The following is a 20,701-nucleotide window of genomic DNA, read 5'->3' on the forward strand; positions in this document are numbered from 1 at the left end:
ACTCCCATTATTAACTCCTTAAGTTCCATCTCAATAAGCTAAAAACAAACAAATAAGGACACAAAATCAGCAAATCAGACCCAATGAATGAGAAGAAATTTAAAAAGAGGAATAATCAACAAAACACAAAAAATACAATATAGGAAATCAACATCTCCTGCAGTGGAGGGAGGAGGAAGAAGGAAGCCCCTCAGCAGGGAAGTTTCTCCCAGAAAAATACACCTCGGCCTCGGGGATACTCAGCAAGGCCTGAGGCAGACAGGACTGATCCGACCTAGAGAACAGAGTGGGAATGAGCCACTGGGCTGGCAGGTGTCCCCTGCTTGCTTGTTCACCTTTCACCTCTCAGGTTCAGTGACGGACACAGAATGAGACTGGTGCACTAAGAGAGACACAGGGCGGGTCTTGCCAAAGTGAGCACTGTTTCTTTTGAGATGGTCTTGGTTGGGCTCAAGGCAGAGACCTCTCTGGATTTAGAAATGGCTCCAGGCCACACTGGTCTTTTCCCTTTGGCTATTTGAATCATCTAGGAACTCAACTCTTTATCCACAAAATAAAATGAAATGTTTCAGTTCCTGAGTTTTTGGAAATTTTTAGTCTGCTCAAACAATTCTATTCAGATACCTCCTTAGGAGAGGAAAGGAACACATTTCCCATGAAACTCTAAAAATTATTCTCTAGTCTCATTAATATAATGCAAAAATCCATTAAGAATTATGTTCCCTCTTTATACAAGAGGTTACTATAGAAAAATACCATAATAAGAAAGTTGCAAATGAAAGAGAGATGGAGGTTACCCTAATAATGTATTTTTGCAATAAAAGCTGAACCAGTCACTGACTGAAAGTGTAGAGGAAAATGAGTTGTTTTGAAAGATTACACAGACATTATCTCTCATAAAGGTCAACATCATAAAGTAAGACATGTTCAAAGTAAGTTGTCTGTACTCAGCCTGACAGTTGGTAGTTTGTGTTAATCACCTTTGAGGATAGAGTTTTAAAGAAAACAATGCCTTTAATGGTTTGTTCTGATCTCATTTTTGTTCTGGTCAGTATTTCTGTTAGTGACTGGGATATGGATAGAAATAATATGCTGATCTAATAACCCTGACCAGAGATGATGAGGTGAGGGGTGGGCGAGGGGTCAAAGGTGGCTGCCCCAGTACGAGAAGCAGAGATCGTTAATGGTTCAGAGGGTGGAGCCAAGGTCCCATATGTACCACAATGTCAGCCAAGAGCCATCGTCTATCATGGGATGGGCTTATTTAGTTACAAGGTCAGGGGCAATCCACAATTCTTGGGTGTCATCTGGGACAAGGGAAGCCAGAGCCCCAGGGTATGCTGAGCTGCAATGGCTCAGGGTACAGTTCTGGATTCTACTCATGAAATCTTTGATGCAAGTGCACTGGTCCCAGTTCAGAAAAGGACAACTGAGATGGGTGAAGCATCAATGTACTGTCACCGGAGAGCTAGTGAGGAAACAAACGGCAGAGGAGATGTATGGAAGACATAATGTGTGTCCTCAAATGCTTGAAGGGGATCACACAGTGACAGGACTAGACTGACTGCTGGTTTGAGGGCTGCTGGCTGCCCGTTGGTGCGAGGTAGAGCTCTGATCACAGATAGAGGCTGCCTATGTAGGAAGGATGAGCCCACTGCCAAAGATTCAAACAGAGGAGCATCCATTAGGGAAGACTGCAGGGCCTTCTTGGGTTAGGAATAGTGGTGGCTGGGGGAGGTGGAGGATTAGAAGACTGGCCCAGGCGGCCTCCACAGTGACCTCCACACCACAATTCCAGGAGCTCCCAGCGAAGCAGGCTTCCTCTGGTGTCCTCCTCCTTCCTCTCACCATTTGCACGGCAGTTCCTTTCTCTGTGTGCTGCCTTCTTCAGCGAGTCCACACAAAGAGCTTTCCTTTTGTGTGTGAGGTCCTTGACAGTGCTCCCCACATCCTGCCCTGAGTGAGACTGCACCATGACGTGTCTTCTTCCCATGAGACCATGAACTGTGATAAAGTAGGACAGGCCTGAGTCATACGCCCTTTGCCTTGCTGTGAGTATGTGCTTCATTGTGAACATTCTGTAAGCAACTCTGAAAAGAGATGAACCTGATTTTAAAGAGGGGGTGAGAGACTTCAAATATGCAGAGGACAAGTCAAGGCTGAAACACTTGATTATGGAACTCATTCAGGTTGTACTTACAGAAAAATAACTTCATCACAATGGGAACATATCTTTTGCATGTTGTCAGCCATTCAATGGCCCAGGGATAGAAAGAAGAAGGATTCAGAAATTTTAGAAACACAGAGTGGGTATCATTAAAGTATTTTTGGAACCCCAGCACTCTGATTATACCAAATCTCACATGGAGGGCAAACAAGCCCAAAACCAACAATTGATTTTTCCAGAATCAGTAAATGGGACATCCTATCTACCCGTTTTCTGGATGTGAAAGTTGGTCTCCGGATTCTCTTTTGCTGTACCTAAGGCCCAGAGTTAACTTCCAAGTTTGTGTCTTCATTCTGCAGGGGTAATTTATGAGCTAGGTCTTTTAAAGTCCTCAGCACTGGGGGTGCAATCAACTCCCCCCTCCCATGACTACAATGGGTGGGAGCAAAGAAAAAGGACAGATATTAAGTCAGAACAGATGTATTTGAGATCAATAATATATTTGAGATGATTAGAAGTCAAGTTTTATCAGAATAGTTTCTTGTCGTGGTAAAATTAGGATATGCTTTGATGACGTTGTTTAGAATTTAACTTCTCAATAATTTGTGTCAACATTTGTCCATGTATTTACAACTCATCAACATCACTTTAGTATATACATTTGTCCATGTATATACTATTCTTCAACATCACTTTCTTCAGAGTAAGCGTTCAAAACAGGCAGATAAGAAGTCATTAACCCCTGGGAGATCACGGCCCCTGTAGGGTCTGGGGTTTAAAACAGCTGATGTCAGGAGTATTGCAATAAAGGGCTCTCTCCTGTGCAGGACCTGTGCCGGGATGGACAGGAGCTGCAGAGGTAGGCTCTGCAAGGGTGCTGGGCAATCCTGGGATGAGGGCCTTAGAACAAAGGTGCCAGGTCACAGACCAGGGTGCTGCACAAAAGAATCCAGGCTCCCAGGCTTGCTTGCTTTCTTCCTTCCTTCCTTTCTTTTTTCCTCCCTCTCTTCCTTCCTCCCTCCCTCCTTCCCTCCCTCCCTCCCTCCCTTTCTTCCTTCCTTCCTTCCTTCCTTCCTTCCTTCCTTCCTTCCTTCCTTCCTTTCTTCCTTCCTCTATCACTCTATCACTTCACAGAGGAGTGGATGGTCTAAGAACTTCCTGAGATTATTACAGATGAATCCAATCACCACTCACCACCACCCATGACTACCCATGATCACCTATCTCCCTGAGAAGAAGGGTGACAGATCCAGCCACCATAAGGCCAGGACCCAGAGAGCACCAAAGACATCATTCGATGGGTTCTTCTAAGGCAGCTGTTCTCCACATTTCTGACTTGGGCACATGTATTGGCTGATGTTCACACACAACTTAAACCCATGGGTGTAACTCACCCTTGACAAACATAATCACCCCCCAATTAATTGGCATGACTTCTTTTAGCATTTCAAATTATAAAAACAATGAAACCGGGCACTTATATCAAAAAATTGTCACTTGAAAGAAAATGACAATAAACATAGCTAGCCTCATTTTTTAAAACTTTCTATTTAAAAAAAAAAAAAAGGATAGTGTTTGCTGCCTGTGGGCTCAGCTGAGATAGAGTAAATGGAAGACATGCAATTCCAATTGTAATAGCTCTCAGACGCCCTCTCTCTCACTCAGAGTCCAAGTGCTAATGACAGACTGATCTCTCCTCTATGTTATTATCTCTAATTGCTGATGAAATTAAAGGATTTGCACACTTTAATTCTGGAGGAGCAGCAATCCCCTTTCATTCATCACAGCAGCCACATAGTTGACAAGTGTGGGTAATATGGGGTTCTGGAAGCTTATAGACTCTTCTGAAAACTCCCTAAATGAAAGCTTTCTCTCAGGTGGAAACATTCTCGCATTCAGAGTACCTTCTCTTCACTCATGTCCCACTGTCCCTAAACATCCAAAAAAAGACAAAACCTTAATCCAGGAATAGGAATAGGAAAAGGCGGGGAACGCAGTTGGAGAGATACCAGTGGGAGAGAAAACTGAGGAGCCTCCTTCTATCTCTTTTTTGCTTTGCTTTCCTCCCCCCCCCCTCTCTTTCTTTCTATCTCTTTCTCCCTCTCTCTCCTTTCATTCTGTCACCTCATAGAGGAGAGGAGTCTTAAGAATGGCCTGAGATTATTACAGATGAGTCCAATTAGCATGTGATAAAAGCACCATCTTGTTTCCTTCCCTACAAGCTTTGCTGGAAACTGAAAGACCAGGTTCTTCTTTACATACAATGCCCAGCCCAACACATAACCCAGAAAATGGGGGCCTTGGCCCTCCCTGGTCCCGTGGTTATTTTCCAAGTAGAGGCAGAACTGTGTAGTGATTACCAATAGATACAAATGCTTTAGCACAGGCCTGACAAGGTTCACATCATGGCCACGCTGTTCACCAGCCGTGTCCTCCAGCCTCAGTTTTCTCATCTGCTAAGTAGTAGGGGTGATAATAGTACTGCCCTGGATTTGGGAAAAGAGACACTGCTATACATAAAGTGATTAGCACAGTACCTGACCTGCAAGAGCCACTCACCTTAGGCCACTTGATACCTAACTATGAACAAAAGTGAGAAAAATGGTGGCAAGGTGAATACAGTAAAATTAATAATGAATAGTAAGTGGTTAAATCACAAAATGCTTAGAACACAGACCTCACACATATTAGCTGTCAGTTTGTACTATTCAGCTGGGGAGAGAACCACTTCTACCCTCCCTCCCCCAGTCCTATGGTTGGATTGGAAACCAAGGAAGGCAGCTTGCTTGGGCTGATTCTAGGTGGCTGTTTGGGCCTCTCCTGCCAACCCTCTCATGGGTCCTCCCACTGGCAATGGCAACCCACAGTAAGCCTTAGTAACTGTGAATTTCTCATCACACCTTTAAATACTCTGGACCAGTGGTCAGCAAACTCATTAGTCAACAGAGCCAAATATCAACAGTATAACGAATGAAATTTGTTTTGAAAACCAAGTTTTTAAAACTTAAACTTCTTTTAATGCCATTTCTTCAAAATAGACTCGCCCAGGCCATGGTATTTTGTGGAAGAGACACATTTAAGGGGCCAAAGAGCCGCATGTGGCTCTTGAGCCGAGATTTGCCAACCACTGCTCTAGGACACTGCACTCCTATAAGGCATGCCTCTTCTCATCCACTGGCCTGTTACCCAAAACCCAGCCATGAGTTACCTGCTCAGTAACTCTCCCAGGTAGAGCTGACATTCCCTCCTCTGGGTGGCACAGCTCTTGTTCATAACTATCCTAGGACTTATCGTGCGGCATTTGACTACTTGGTTATCATGTGACATCTTACCTAAAAATGGTAAATCTTTTTTTTTTTTTTTAACAATTTATTGATTTTTTACAGAGAGGAAGGGAGAGGGATAAAGAGTTAGAAACATCGATAAGAGAGAGGCATCGATAGCTGCCTTCTGCATACCCCCTACTGGGGATGTGCCCACAACCAAGGTACATGCCCTTGGCCGGAATCGAACCTGGGACCCTTGAGTCCACAGGCCGACGCTCTATTCACTGAGCCAAACTGGTTAGGGCAAAACAGTAAATCTGTTCAGCAAATCAGTTCTCAGCTTCTCTCAAGCTCACACCACTGGCCTGAAGTCCTTCAGGACAAGGGTGGTGTTTTTTAAGTCTTTGTAGACCTAGGATAGCCAAGTACATAGTAGGTGCTTAATAATCATTTATGGAGTAAGTCGAAAGGTGAATTTGCAAGCTGCTCTCTTTTTAACATAATAACTTATTACCACATAGAGTAAACCAATCATTCTTGGATCAGGTAAATAATAAAATGAATCAAAATTAAAGGGAAATTAAAGTAGTATAATATAATCAAAACTAAGGTGGCATCTTGCAAGTAGAATGTTTCACCAACCTAATACATCGGCAATTGTTTTGAGATCCTAAGCCTTGCTCCTAAGGGAACTTATGGCAGTTCAAAATTCACTGTTATTAGAATTTGCATTCTGGGGTTTCACCCAATTTCTTTAATCAATCTGTAAAAAGGGGCTCAGACAGATTTTTTGCTATTGTTTTCTTTTTCCAACTATCTCCAAGATTAATGAGAAACCAAGGTTGAGACCGTCCTGCTCCTCTAACTTACTGGCCCTGTGATCTTGAGCAAATTTTTCATTTCTCTAAGCCCCGTTATCCTCATCTGTCAACTGAAGATAACTATCATGACTCCTTCAAAGGCCGAGTAATGTTTAAATGAAACAATCCCATAGGAAGCGCTGAGCACAGTAGTTCCAATGCTGAAGGCATGGAATAAGCATTATGATTGTCTTATTAGCAATATAATTTTTGTTACTAGAGGATGTGCCACACTGCTACCCATGAGCCAGCACTGCCACCATCTTAGCCCAATAGCCTAACCCCAGGTTCCTGTCCACTGACTTCAAACAATGGAAACTAGGCCACCCTGCCTGTCCTGCCTCAACTTGTCAAGAGAGAGGCTGGCTGATAAGCATTCCAATCAACCTCCCTTCTGTCTCTGCTACAAAGACCCGAATTTTTCCTGTTATTTCTAAGAATTGAATTAAGCAACTCTCAATGAGGTTGCTTGCTCCTGGGGGAAGAGAGAAAGGCAACAGAGAGGAAAGACAAAACTTTGCTCTAAGACAAAACTTTCAAAATATTATTTAGCCCCCAAAAGTGAAAAGGTATAGCTGGGGAAAACCTGCTATGTGGAAAATTGTTTTGAAAGTTAATTTGAGATTCATTCATTATTTCCCTTCCGTTATCTCTCTGATGTCCTTAGAACTCTGATGTCCATTTCCATTTCATTAAAAAGGAGCTAAATGAGCACATTCTATGCAAATCATAGCACATGCAAACTCTTTAAGATAAATTTAGAAATCAATTTATGTATTAGTGGCAGGGAAAGCAAGGTAAATATTTATAAGAAAAATAAATGCATAAGTTAGAAGAAAATAGCCCAGAAACTCTTATATTCATCTACAAGGATGGAGGTGATAAAAATAACAGAAACAGAGTCTTAGAGTTGAGAAAACATCAATAGAATGTCTTCAGTGGAGACCACCTGTATACAAAGTCTACTGGGCACCCCACCTTCCCATTGATTATCAAAGACAATCTTCCCAGTGAAGGGGAAACACTGTTATCCCAAGATTACAAGTGAGGAGGGGTTGCTGCCTGACTGGTACTGGGGTGACTCCTCTAAACATGAAATTAATTGGTTGAAGAATTTCTTTATCTTCTTCCTATTCAGAGTCCAACCCGTATCCTAAATATGCTACACATATTAAACTGTACTAACACGACTAGACTACTTGTCTTCTCGTAACTGGACAGTCATTGACATCCTGTTTTTCCTCCTAACTCTAAGATCTTTGTAAAAATATGTCTTGCTTCCAATTGGATAAAGGAGATGGTTGTTATTTGTCACTCCCTCTGTTGGGTAGAAATAAAAATGGAGGGACTGACAGTGATCAGAGCATGGGCTCAAAGACTGGGAAAGACAGTGGGGGAATTATTGCAAACATCTAAGCAGACAGAAAGAAGCTAAAGGAAACACCAAGTTAGCTCCAGTTAGGAATTGCCCTTCTTTCCTCAGCTCTGTGTGAGTCACTTCACAGACATCAACCAGCCAGCCATGGATTTCCATGTGAAGCACACCTTAGTCCCAAAGCCAGGACACTGATGATGTTCATAATAAGGCACTTTGTGAAGCTGTTATCGCAATTGCTGTTCTAACAGAATTTACATGTCTGTGGCCTGGTCATCTTCCAGGCTGTGCATTTAAAGCTTGATGAGGCATTGTTTCCATCTCAAAAAGTTATGGAGACAAAGAAAATACAACTACAATTGTTCCTATCATTTAAAAGATGTAAATTATTTCCCTGTTGAAGTTTTCTTGGCACACAAACTTCTCATAAGCAAAGTGGATAGTCTATCTCCAAAATGTAATTATGTTCTCTTTTTCTTTTCAGTTCTAGATCTGATTAGAGAATTCATCTGCCATCTGGCTCAGTTGTGAGAATCAAAAAAACAAAAAACAAAAAACACCGGAATTAATAGTTGGGAAAAAAATATATTGCTATACATATCCTCTATTTGTGTGTTAGCATAATGGATATATGACCACAAATATTTCCATGTGTGTAAAAGCTCCACCCTGCTTCCTCCTAGCCCTCTCTGTTCCAGGAAGGATCCTAGACACCAGACTACAAATACAAGATAAAGTGGACTCTATGTTCCAATAGGATTCTGAGAGCATAAGTTGCCCTTCCAATTCCTAAATGTCTTAAAATAGGTACTAAATACATATGTACCATTTGACTTACTCTCTTCTAAAAAATATTTTCATTGTAATGAGAAAATTGAGGCAATAAGGATCTAGAGCAGTGTTTCCCAAACTTCTCTCATGATGAGAATCACCTGGTGGAGTTGTTAAAACACAGATTCCTGAATCCCAACTAAGAAGTGCTAAACTAGAATTTTTGGGAACATATAGGTAAAATTGTATACTTAACTAGTGCTCTAAGACAGATTTTATATACAGAGCACTAAGTTAGGTATGCAATTTTACCTATATGTTCTCAAAAATTCTAGTTTAGCACTTCTTAGTTGGGATTCAGGAATCTGTGTTTTAACAACTCCACCAGGTGATTCTCATCATGAGAGAAGGTTGGGAAACACTGATCTAGAGAATAGTCACACATGGTTAATAATTAAATCAATAAAAAATGGAGAGGGGGCAGTCCCATTAGAATAAATAACTAAAAAGCAATGAGGAGATTAATGAATTCTTATACAAGTAACATATGGTGTTTAACTACAACAGATATATGATTATGTTCTATGTTTAATAATTTGTAGTTCTTCAAAATGTTCTAAGCAGCTCAAATGTTTGACATGTGTTATTATTAAATCACATTCCATCTTTTGTTTCACAATTTTTTTTAACTTGGAGATTTAACTGATGTGGATAATCAAATATGGGTAAATATCCTTTTAGGTCACTTGGTTTATTTCTTTCAAAAGTCTTGCCTGTCTTACTTTCCATAGAACTCCTGATCTGTGTTATACATCAATTCCTCTACTTTTTAATTTTCTAAAGAAAGCTATGGAGCTGAGAAATGAGGCTCACCCATGACTCCCACTTTCTCCTAAAATTTTCCAATTTACTCCCTATTTATCAATGATGATGATGATGATGAAACCTTCTATTTTATTGACTCAAATGTCACTCAATAAGAGAGGTCATATAACCAATGAAACAGAAAACAAGTGGAAAGTACTGGAGGGGGTTTCTAGGTAAGCTCCTTTAAAAGGATATGAGTCCCTGTAGGAAATACAAGGTGAAACTTATAGGATTCCCATGATAATATGAAACATAAACAAACTTGTCTGAGTCTTTGAAAAAAAGCATGTGGACAACAACTGATAGGTCAGGAAATTGAGGTTCTATAGAATATAGTAAAATTAGTAAGGGTGCCTGACATCTTAGAATATGAAAGCATTTGTGTGTGTGATTAGTTAATCATATTATAAAGGGAATTTCATGGTTTCCTAAAAAAAAAAAATATGAAAATTTAAAACATATTCCAAATACAGATCTTATCTTCAAAACATAATTCAATAAATAAATATGAATATTAAATTGCATTGGATTAAACACAAATAGCAACATTTGGAAACCACCCATGAGTACTTCTTTGGTCCAAGAAGAAATCAAAACACACATTACAATATATTGAAGGACATAAATAACTATGTATCAGAATCTAGATGACATTGCTAAAATATATATCCAGAGGAAAATCCATTGTCTTAACCATGAGCAAATGGAAGTACACATTAAGCATTTAATCCAAGAGGTCATAGAAAGGACAGCAAAGTTAAGACAAGAAAAAAACAATAGATAAGCAACAGCTGCAATAACAGTACCTCAAGAAAGTCTTTTGAGGAAATGACCATATAAGTGCTCAGAGACGAATGTTCAATGCTTAGTGTTCGAAAAACTAGACAACTTAAATCTCAGTTACATGGAGATGATTGAATAAACCGTGGCACCATTACCTAAGAGTGTTATAGAGAAACACGAAAAATAACCATTCCATTTCTTGATGTAAAAACCTACAATATGTGAACTTGCAAAACCGAGTGCATAATCTACCTCATTTGGGGACTGAGGAGTAAGTTAGCAGTTAATATACCTTCTTTCTTTGCATGTTCAGGTAGTTTCTTAGAGTAGGCAAGCTTTACTGTGGAAATTAGAACAATGCAATTCTAAAAGCAAGGAGCGCTAAATCACATTTCGTCTCGTGTCCTCTCTAAAATGGAACACTGCATTTCATTTCTTTCGGGAGTGTAACTCGTATATCACTGAAACACGTGTAACCCCTTGTACCTAGTAGAGCAGGCAATTACCAGATGGAATACAGCACTTAGCTTTTCTCTGGGACCCCAAGGATTTCCCCTGCCTTCGAAGCCGTGTTCTTCCACAGGCTGTTATTCCACACTAATGGCTGAGAGCCCTCCCACCACATCAGAAAGCGGGGCAACAGTAAAGGAACCACGGAAAGCTAACGGGCGTGGAAGCCAATGATGGTTTCTAATTGTGTTTCTCTAATTGAGAAGTTCTCCTCTGCCAGGAGCTCTCTGCACCTTTAACACAGGGAATCTGCTCCCACCTTAAACTAATATTCTGGGAATTAAATGCTGAGCCTGCTGTCAAGCACTCCTCACCTCTCTCCCATATCCCTTTCACTTCCACCTGCATAATTAAAGCTCCTCCAACAAACCCAGATCGGCACGGATTCTCAGAGAGACACAGGGCGGTCCAGGGGCAACAGCTGGGATGTAGCTGACGCAGGCCCCACGTGAGACGCGATGACTAGCACCAGCCCAGGCTGCCAGCTCATTCCTTTGAGCGAGAACTCCTGGGTGAAGTGTCGATTAGCACCTGAGCGTTCATCTCTGCGAACAGTAGCCAAGCCTGGGATCGGAAAAGCAAACACCCCACAGGAGCTTGGCTTCCTGTGTCCTAAACCCACCCTCACTCACCATTCTCCACATGAAGGGCTTTACTCAAAGGTATCAAAGCACCACACCTACATTGGAACTTTAGAACTAGGATCTGTGCCTCCTCTGATCTGAGAACGTGAATTCTCTTGATTCCCTCAGAGATGAATCACACTCAGTTGCCGGAGCCACCTACGGCTTCTGTGATTTACCCTGGAGCGACTGAACCTGGAGCACATATCTGTCTGCTCTCTCCAACCCAACCACGAACTCCTTTCCACCCCCCTTACCCCCCGCCCCCCCCCCCCCGCGGCACCTGACATCACCTATTTTTCCATAGCAGTTGCTTAAGTAGATATTTAACCACCAATACCATTTTCCGTTCAGTACAACACGAACCTGTGAGCAGGGTGGAGGTGTCTACCAACCGCTCAGGACTCTGGGATGTTGGAAAGAATCACTGTGAGGGGGGGGGGGGCATTCTCACAGAAGGGGGAGGGGCATCCATGGGTCTGATCAGAGCCACATGGGGAACCATGGGTCATTGCAGTGAGCTGTTCCCAACGCAAAGAAACAGTTCGCCACTCTGGGCTCCAGGACTACAGGGCTGGGGGTCCATGTTGTCAGAGAACACAACAAGAATAAAGGGAGCTCCCACCGTCAGGAACTGGCAAACTCGACAAAGAGCCCAGAACAATGGATTCACATAAGCCAGTCATCACTCTAAGGAGAGGAAGGGAGGGCTTTGACAGTAATGGGCAGGCTTTCCTCATGTCCCATATACTCCCCCCTCCAACCCCCCAAGGTCAGAGCCTGTCGGACGGGGAGCTGGGCTGTGGTCGCCCACACTCTATCCCTTACCTGGAAACCTCCCTCCGGGCTCTGGCGGACGGTGTCTAAGGAAGGCAGCATCCTGAAGGGTGATCCAATTGATTGTCTGGAAGTCTCCAAACCGGAGGTTAACTAGGGCTTCCTGATGCTGAGAGAGAGCAGCAAGCCTTCTGGCCCCAAAATAAAGAAATGGGAAAGTTCCCTCCCATCTGCTTGCTGAGACTACGCATGCCCAGTGACTCAAACTGTGCCCTGAGGAAGGAGAACCCGGGAGGATATGGGGCTCTCTGAAGGGGGGGGGGGGGGGGCAGGCAGGAGCAGCCCTAGGGGCTGGCAGGACCAGGCAGTGTAGACCAGTGTTTCCCAACCTTCTCTCATGATGAGAATCTCCTGGTGGAGTTGTTAAAACACAGATTCCTGAATCCCAACTAAGAAGTGCTAAACTAGAATTTTTGGGAACATATAGGTAAAATTGTATACTTAACTAGTGCTCTAAGACAGATTTTATATACAGAGCACTAAGTTAGGTATGCAATTTTACCTATATGTTCTCAAAAATTCTAGTTTAGCACTTCTTAGTTGGGATTCAGGAATCTGTGTTTTAACAACTCCACCAGGTGATTCTCATCATGAGAGAAGGTTGGGAAACACTGGTGTAGACAGTGGCCTCAGAAGGCAGGCAGCAGACATAGCACCCTGGAGTAGCAACCTAGAGATTGCTATTCTCCAGGACAGGGGTTCTCGTCCCCGGATATTCATGAGAATCACCTGGGGAGCTTCAAAAACTCCCAGTGGCCAGGCCGCCTCCCCTAGTCCAAACCTTGGGGGCTGAGGCCCCAGCCCCAGTATTCTTTAGAACACATGTGTCAAACACAAGGCCCACGGGCCAAATCTAGCCCGCCAGGCCTTGCAATGTGGCCCGCACCGCGCTGTCATCACTGCACTCCGCTGTCAGTTTATGACATTGTCAGTTTATGACTGTTCAGTAAACCATTTGGCCCGCGATTTAGGCTGGATTTTAGATTTTGGCCCCTTCTCTGATTGAGTTCGACACCCCTACTTTAGAAGCACAGATGGTTATTCTAGGGCGCAGGCAGGACTGAGAACGCCGGACCTGGCAAGCAGGGAGCCTGTCCTACACAGGACTCTGAGACACCCCAGTTTCTAGAGGGAAAGTAGAGATCGAGACCTTGAAGTGAATGACTTAAGCAAGTGTGAAATCAGAGCAGACAAACAAAACCTAAACAAATAACAGAAAAATGTAAGTCCACTCCTCACCTATAAAATAAATGAAATCGAACACCACACATTGTTTTGTGTCTTATCATTCAAAATTTATGACTGTGAGATTTCTACAGACCATTTATCAGAATCGTGTATGTTTTGCATCATTTGAACATGCCACACGCTCTTTACCTGCTTCACTGTGAATGAGCACTTCGGGAGTGTCCAGCTGGGGGCATTTCCAAGCTGAAGCGCTCTGTTCATCTGGCAGCAAAGCCGCCGCGTTGTAGAATATGCATATGCTCAGCCTTAGATAATCCTGCCAAGACAGTTTCCAAAGCACGGGTGCCAACGGACATCACTGCAGCCGTGCAGACAGGCCTCGTCCGCCACGTCCTCACCAGCGCACCGTGTCTCCCAGGGGTCTCGTGGCTTCACTCGATGTCCCATGACACATCAACACCCCTCTCATTTTTGTGGAATCTCTAGGGATGAATGCAGGTAAGGAGCTAGATGCTACATGCATTACTTGAGGTTCTCTAGAGAAACATAACCAATAGGATGGATGGATGAATGATAGATAGATAGATAGATAGATAGATAGATAGATAGATAGATAGATAGATGATAGATAGATAGAAGGTAGATAGATAGATAAATAGATATTACTAAGAATCGGTTCATGTGATTACAGAAGCTAAGTCCGAAGATCTGTAGTCAGCAAGCTAGAAAACTGATGTGTAGTTCCAGTCCGAGGGCTGTCAGGCTTGAGACCCGAGCCTGATGTTTTAGTTCAGGTCCAAAGGCCTGAAGAGACCAATGCCCAGCTCCAAACAGTCAGGCAGAAAGAGTTCTCTCTTATTTGCGGGAGGATCTGACTTCCTTCTGTTCACGCCGTCAAATGATTGGACGAAGGCCACCCACATGGGACAGGGCCATCTGCTCCCCTCAGTCTCCTGATTCACAAGTTAATCTCACCCAGAAACATCCTCAGGAGCACACGGAGAATAATGTCTGAGCAAATATCCCAGCACCTGGCTGTCCAGTCAAGTTGATAAATAAAGTAACTGCCACGTTATGTTAGTTTGCCATCTTGTCTGCAACACTTTCTTTTAAATGCTGTATAGTATTCCACAGTGAATATGTATTTTTTTAAAAAAAAATATATATATATATATGCATGTGTGTATATATATATATATACATATATGTGTATACGTATATAAATGTGTGTGTATATATATATATATATATATATATACACACACACATATATAGTGATACTTTATATCAATGAAAAATGTGGATTATTTTACTTAATATTACATTTATGAGTTTAAGCTATCATGTTATATTTGCTGCAGAACATTCTTCTCACACTATTTCATTGTGTGAAATACATGGAATGTATTCATCCAGCTTCTGTTGATGGGCATGTGGGCAATTTCCAGCTGGGAGCGTCTTGTTGATATTGTCACCATAAATATTTGGGTTGCTTCTGATTTGTTTCAGAATGATGTTGCAAAGGCAACTTTCTGGGCATCTCCTTGTACACAGACATACATGTTTCTCTTGGATAGCCACAGGTCAAGAAGTGACCATCTGGACCATGAGTAGGAAGAAAACCACACATTCAGAAAGCTCTCTCTCCACCTATTCCCCGTCAATGGCATCTACCATATCCTCTCTCTCCACCCTCATCACAATATGGCTTCACCAGAGTCTGTCCTCTCCCAGAAGTGACTCACAGATTTTGTTTACAAATTTGTGTTGAAGTAAAACATACCTACAAAAAAAGCACTCCCATTTTCAGCATGTAGTGCAATGCATCTTCATAAATTGTATGTAAGTAACCCAGGTAAAGAGCTGGGAATTACCATAATTGAGAAATGGAATGATGCATTCCTTACAGAACAGACAATTTCATCTTTACCAATCCCGCCAAATTGCTCTGCAAAAGGACCTTGGAACTAACTCTCACACCGGAAGTGAAAAAGTGTACCCATTTCTTGTCGACCTTGGTGGGGTCACACCTTCGTTTTGCCACACGGATAGGTAGGAATTCTGCCTATTGTTTGAAGTTGCTTTTCCTCAGTTTGTAATATTATTGGGCATTTTTTCACGTTCGTTTGCCAGCAGGACTATTGTTTGCTCATTTCGCTCTCTGCTGATTTGACCCTTTCTCTAAGAGCCTACAGTTCACACGTTTTTCTGCAAAACTTCCTCCTCTTTGCTGCCCCTTCATTGTGGACTTAACATCTCATCTCTAGCCCACCATATGCGTCCTGGGCTCCTGTATTCCGCTAAAGTTCCCCAGGAGCCCTCATGAGGGCTTCAGTCTCTTATGATCATCACGCCTGCTGCCTCTTACCAGGTGGCATTAGCCCCTGGTTGTGGGTACCAGCCCCTGCATGCTTTCTGTGTAAGTGGCCGGGATTATGCTTGGTTGCTATCATATGTCCTATTGTTCCCCAGCTGGCTTGCCACCCTTGCTCGGGGTAACTTCATGCCAGTATTTGGTGCATCTCAGTGTGTGTTACAGTGAAAGCACCCCTGTCTAGGAATTTGGGAAGACGTGGGCTTTCATCTCATTCCCATCCCCAGCTGTGGGGCCCTGGACAAGTCACTCCAGCTCTGAGACTTTCCTGGTGAAAATGACAGCGTACAGACAGCGCTGCCTGCCTAACACAGTGGTTGCATGTCAATGACAGGACGCTGAGGCCTGAGGCATAGAGAGGACTCCCCAGGCACCAATCCCAGTCATCACAGGACGTGGCTTATTGGCAAACACAGACCCAGGCTTTCCAGAGAGCTGCCCGGTGCAAGCCTGGGAGTGGGGGAGGGTGGGTGTGACAGACAAACGCGGGCTTGTTTACTGAAATGACGGGCAGGCTACGGGGGATTGTAAGTCAGAAGGCAACCTCAGCTGAAGCAAATGCATAATTACTATTATGTTTCAGAAAGTGCCAACATGACCTGAATTAATCAACCTGTGATCAGCCTAATCTCCTCTGTGGCTCAAATTGTAGCAAAAGGGTGGGTGGGAGGGGTCCCTTCTGGAAGGAACGCACACCTGGGCAGGGAGGCCTGTCTGGGAGCCGCTCCAGGGGCGAGGCTGGGCCGTGGTGGGCTGTGGGAGCTGAGGCTTGCAGCTCCCGGATCGTGACAGCTGAGGAGAGAGCAGCACGTGGATGTGCCCTGCCTGCCGTCAGCGGCTCTTCAATGAAGTGGGCTCCGAGGGCTCAGCGCCTTTGCTCAGCTCAGCTCCCGCCAGAGCCAGGAGCCCGGAGGTGCGGCTGCTGCCGGCTCTCAGCTCTCAGGAGAACCTGGACTCTCTCTCCCTTGCCTCTGGGCCCCCTGAGCCATGCCAGCCAACCTCACCGAGGGCAGCGCCAACTCCAGCGGGACCACGCGGACCCCGGATTCTCACACGGCCGGCTGCTTCCCCACAACTCCCACGGGAGTGATGGCAGAAGAGGAGTGGGGCTCCTTCTACTCCTCCTTCAAGGTGAGTGTCTGCCGCACCCCCAGACGGCGGTGGAGCGCGGGGCGAGCGGGATCTAAGAGACCCCCGTGCACCTGGCCAGTGTGTGCAGGGGCAGCTTCCTCTCTTTGCTTAGGAGAATGAGAGAAACCAAACTGGTGAGCTCATGCAACAGTTTCTATAGACCCTGCGAGGGCCTGGATTGTCCTTTTTTATGAATAGGGCTCTTTTTTCCACCCCCTGCTGCTGCTGGAAATGTGTGCATTTGAGTGGACGATTTAAAAAAAAAAAAATTCTCTCCCTTTTCCTCGCATGAAAGTACATTTAATGAATCCTTTGGTTGTGCTTGTAGTTGTGTCTTGTAAGGGTCGCTGCTGTGAATGTGCAGGAGGGAGGGAAGGCTCACCCTGCACTCTGCACTGAGCCTCAGTAGAACAGATGCCGGGACAGCAGTGGGTGCTGATATTAGCAACAGGTGTCCTCAGAACGAGCACGGGAATCTGAGATTGGTGAGTTTCCTCTGGAAAGTCCCCGAGGGCCACGGGGAGGACACGACTCTCATCAGGTTCACCCTGCTTCCTGCAGGACAACACGCTGTGGTCCGGCCCCCGGGCGCCCGGCAAACCACCGCCTCCTGCCTGCTGGGCAGGATGCCAGGCTGTCGGGTTATGGCACAGGCTGCCTGTTGGCGTGTTTAGTGACGACACTAATTCCTGGGTCTCAGACTGGTCCTTTGACCCCCCAAAGGAAAACACGCCAAGGAAAGTTTAGTGGAAAACCCTGTTGGTGTTCTGGAAACGATTTGGTTTTTACCCATCCAGGTAGCATTCCTGGAACACCCACCTGTCCCCCGGGAGCTTTGCTTCTGCGCCGGCCTCAGAATATGGCCATCAGAGAGCTGTCCCTGGGGCCAGCCCGCTCCTGGGGACCACGCTGAGTGCCCTAGGCAGGCTGCCCGGCCCAGGCCCGCAATCACCTGGGGGAGCAGCGCCCGCACAGCCCGCTGCGGCTCCACAGCAGAAACCAGTGCACCTGAAGCGGGCGTGTCGCCCATGACAGAGGACTGCGCAGGCCCCCCTCCGTGAAATGTGCGCTGACCCCAAGCCGCTGCTCAGAGAGGCAGGCGCTGAGCCGGGGAGCCGGGGCTGCTTCAGACGCCGCCTCCACGGCCGCTTTGAGTTACAGAGTGTGACAGCCCTCAGAGGAGAGACTGGCCTTGGCAATGGGGATAATAGCGCAAGGTAATCAGAGCTCTCAGCTGCCCCGGCCAGGTAGCTCAGCGATTATTAAAGCGTCGTCCTATATGCCAAGGCCGCAGGGCAGATCAGGGCACACACAAGCAGCAGCCAGGGAATGCATAGATGAGTGGGGCCACAGAGTGACCTTCTCCTCACAAGAACTGTGGGCGGAAGGCCTGCGTGCTGGGTGTTTTAAGCAGTTCCTGGAGGGTGTGTTTGCAATATGGACAAACACCCAGCTCGCTCTCCACCAGTGTTTGTGCAGCAGCATCCCAGAGCGCTCACAGGAACCTCCTGATTTGTGTCTCCTTCCTACTGGCATGTGTGCCCTCACACAGCCAGTGGACGGGGGAGAAGCAGAGAGAGCAGACCCAGAGCTTACCACTTTGCGTGTCCGGTTGTGAGAGATGCAGGCACTGACTAAAGGCGGTGATTTTTAGTTCCACGCGGTCCGTGGGGGTGTTTCTGGGAGCCCAGCTCAATGTAACTTTCTTCCACGGTCCCTTGGAGCAGGAGCAGTTTGGAGGCACTGCTGATGCAGAAAGAGTTCTGATAAAATAAAATAAAATTTAAAGAACCCTCGTTCACTGGGTTGCTTTGATCCCACAGGCGTCTGGAGAAGGAGGTCAGAATTGTGCTAGCTTACTATCTTCCAAGTGTGTGCTTTGCATCCCTGTGGCCTTTACCCAAAGCAGTAAAAATGTCATCAAAATAAAGCAGCAGAATAACAGCAGCCATACCCCTCTCTCTCGTTTGCTGTGGGCTTCCCTGATGACAGGACTCCTTCTGAGTGACTTTGGTGAAGTATCTCATTGAATTCTCACAGCTCATGGGTGTCCCCTCATCTGGAATTACTTTCCACGTTCATCCCTGTTTTAAGTTATACTCGCTCTTTAAGGCTCCCGTTGGGCTGCTTCCTCCAGGGAGCCCCCCTTGACTTGTTCCTCCTCTGGATTCCAGGAGTGTCCTGGGAACACACAATAACCAGCTCCTGCAGAGATGAGGTGCGAGGTTCTATTTCTGTCAGTTGCTACATGTTGTCAGGCTGGGCAACAGGAAACATGCTTTCTCCATGGCGGCAGTGGGGGCCTATGTGTCAGCCCTGCCCTGCCTGGCCTCTGCCCTCGTACACACTGAGGGCCTTCTCTGCAGGCACATTCCGTGCATCCATATCTCATTCCTAAGCCAACGTGGCCAAGGTACGTGATAGATTCCGGCGGGTGGGGTGTAGAATGAGTTGTGGCACCCTGGAGGGGACCCTGGTCCCTGTGTGCGCCACGGACCCCGTACCCACTGCAGTGCAGCCGTTAGACTTCACTGTCTTGCCTCAGCTACATGCCTGATCTCCTAACTTAGTCTCCTACCGAGCACTCGAGTTCTCCTCTGAACCCTACAGTTCTCTCGGCTGAAGACAGGATATCCCTGTCTAGATCTTATTGGCCCTTTCCCGAGTGGGTCAGGAGTGAGTTCACCACCGTCTTCCTCTATCACAGAGGTGGGGAACGTCCATCCCACAAAATCATTTGGTCTCACTGAAACCAGTTTGGCTCAGTGGATAGAGCGTCGGCCTGTGGACTGAAAGGTCCCAGGTTCGATTCCAGTCAAGGACATGTACATTGGTTGTGGGCACATCCCCGATGGGGGGGCTGTGAGGCAGCTGGTCGATGTATCTCTCTCATCAACATTTCTAACTCTCTATCCTTCGCCCTTCCTCTCTGTGAAAAATCAATAAAATATATATTTTTTAAAATCATTTGGTCTGGCCCTGCCGAGGCATTAGGGGTGAGTTCACTAAATGTTTGACCATGTAGAGCCGCTCATGTTTAAGCTGATCGTTTCGTATGGCCCATGAATGATGTTATAAATATCCGATCCGAAGAGCATTGGCAGAGAAAAGGTTCCCCACCCTTGCTCATGAACTTCAAGTAATAACACTGTGTGGTCCTGGGTTCAAGGTCCTCAGCTCAGGCCCTGCTTTCCTTCCCAGCTTCTACTTTCAAGGTCCCATCCAGCTCACTTCCTCAAACCCTGACCCCCAGAATTAGGGGTTATCTGGGCGTTAAGAATCTGCTGGACGTTTGCAAGGAGGATGGGACCTGTCCCTCAAGAAAGTGAACCGGGAACCTGAATATAAAGCCGTCCACGAGGAAGACGAAGGTGGAATAACAGCCTCTTCCTAACGGCCTCTAACTTTGCCGGGGAATTCACCAGCGCTGCTTCCCAAATCTCTGATTCTTAATGATGAGAAAATTAATTCAAAGTAACTGGGAGGGAAACCCGACTCGGTTAATAAATTTCCTAACTTATAAAATAATGCAAATGAGCTCGGTTTTATTGCTGGTTCTTTGCTGAGGGAAGAAGCATGAACCAAGACTGCTGGATATCCAGATGTTACCTGATGACCGTCTCTGAAGAGTATTCTGGAGTGAGGAGTTACAAATGGCGCACAGTCTGACTATTGTTTGTGTACAAGTGACGGTTCCTAAGTGCTTGACGGTCATTGGCCACTGCCCCTCCTTTGCTCCTTCTCCCTGCCTGCAGTCCGACTGTCCATTTTCCTAACACACCCTTTCTCGTTTCATGTCACCAAAGCAAATTCCAGTCCAACCCATGCCCCAGTATCTCTCCCTGGGCTTAAAGCAAGAGCTCCGTTTAAGAAGCTGAGTGTACCGTGCTGTGCTTGTTGTCACTGTCTTTAGCTTCCCGGCTTATTTGTAAGAACTCACTCTCTCTAC

At 45.4% G+C, this 20,701-nt stretch overlaps 1 protein-coding gene across 1 annotated transcript in view; it reads left to right on the top strand.

Moving 5' to 3' along the window:
- Nucleotides 1-16,608: 16,608 nt before the first annotated feature.
- Nucleotides 16,609-20,701, top strand: part of NPSR1 (neuropeptide S receptor 1) — a gene marked incomplete at its 5' end in the record, with an annotated part of 63,429 nt that continues 59,336 nt past the window's right edge. The window contains one exon of the mRNA XM_084897301.1: nt 16,609-16,752. Within this exon, the coding sequence (XP_084753427.1) occupies nt 16,609-16,752 (144 nt within the window). The remainder of the gene's footprint in view (nt 16,753-20,701) is intronic.

The sequence above is a fragment of the Pipistrellus hanaki genome, assembly GCF_964339955.1.
Source record: "Pipistrellus hanaki genome assembly, chromosome: 10".
Classification (NCBI taxonomy): Eukaryota; Metazoa; Chordata; class Mammalia; order Chiroptera; family Vespertilionidae; genus Pipistrellus; species Pipistrellus hanaki.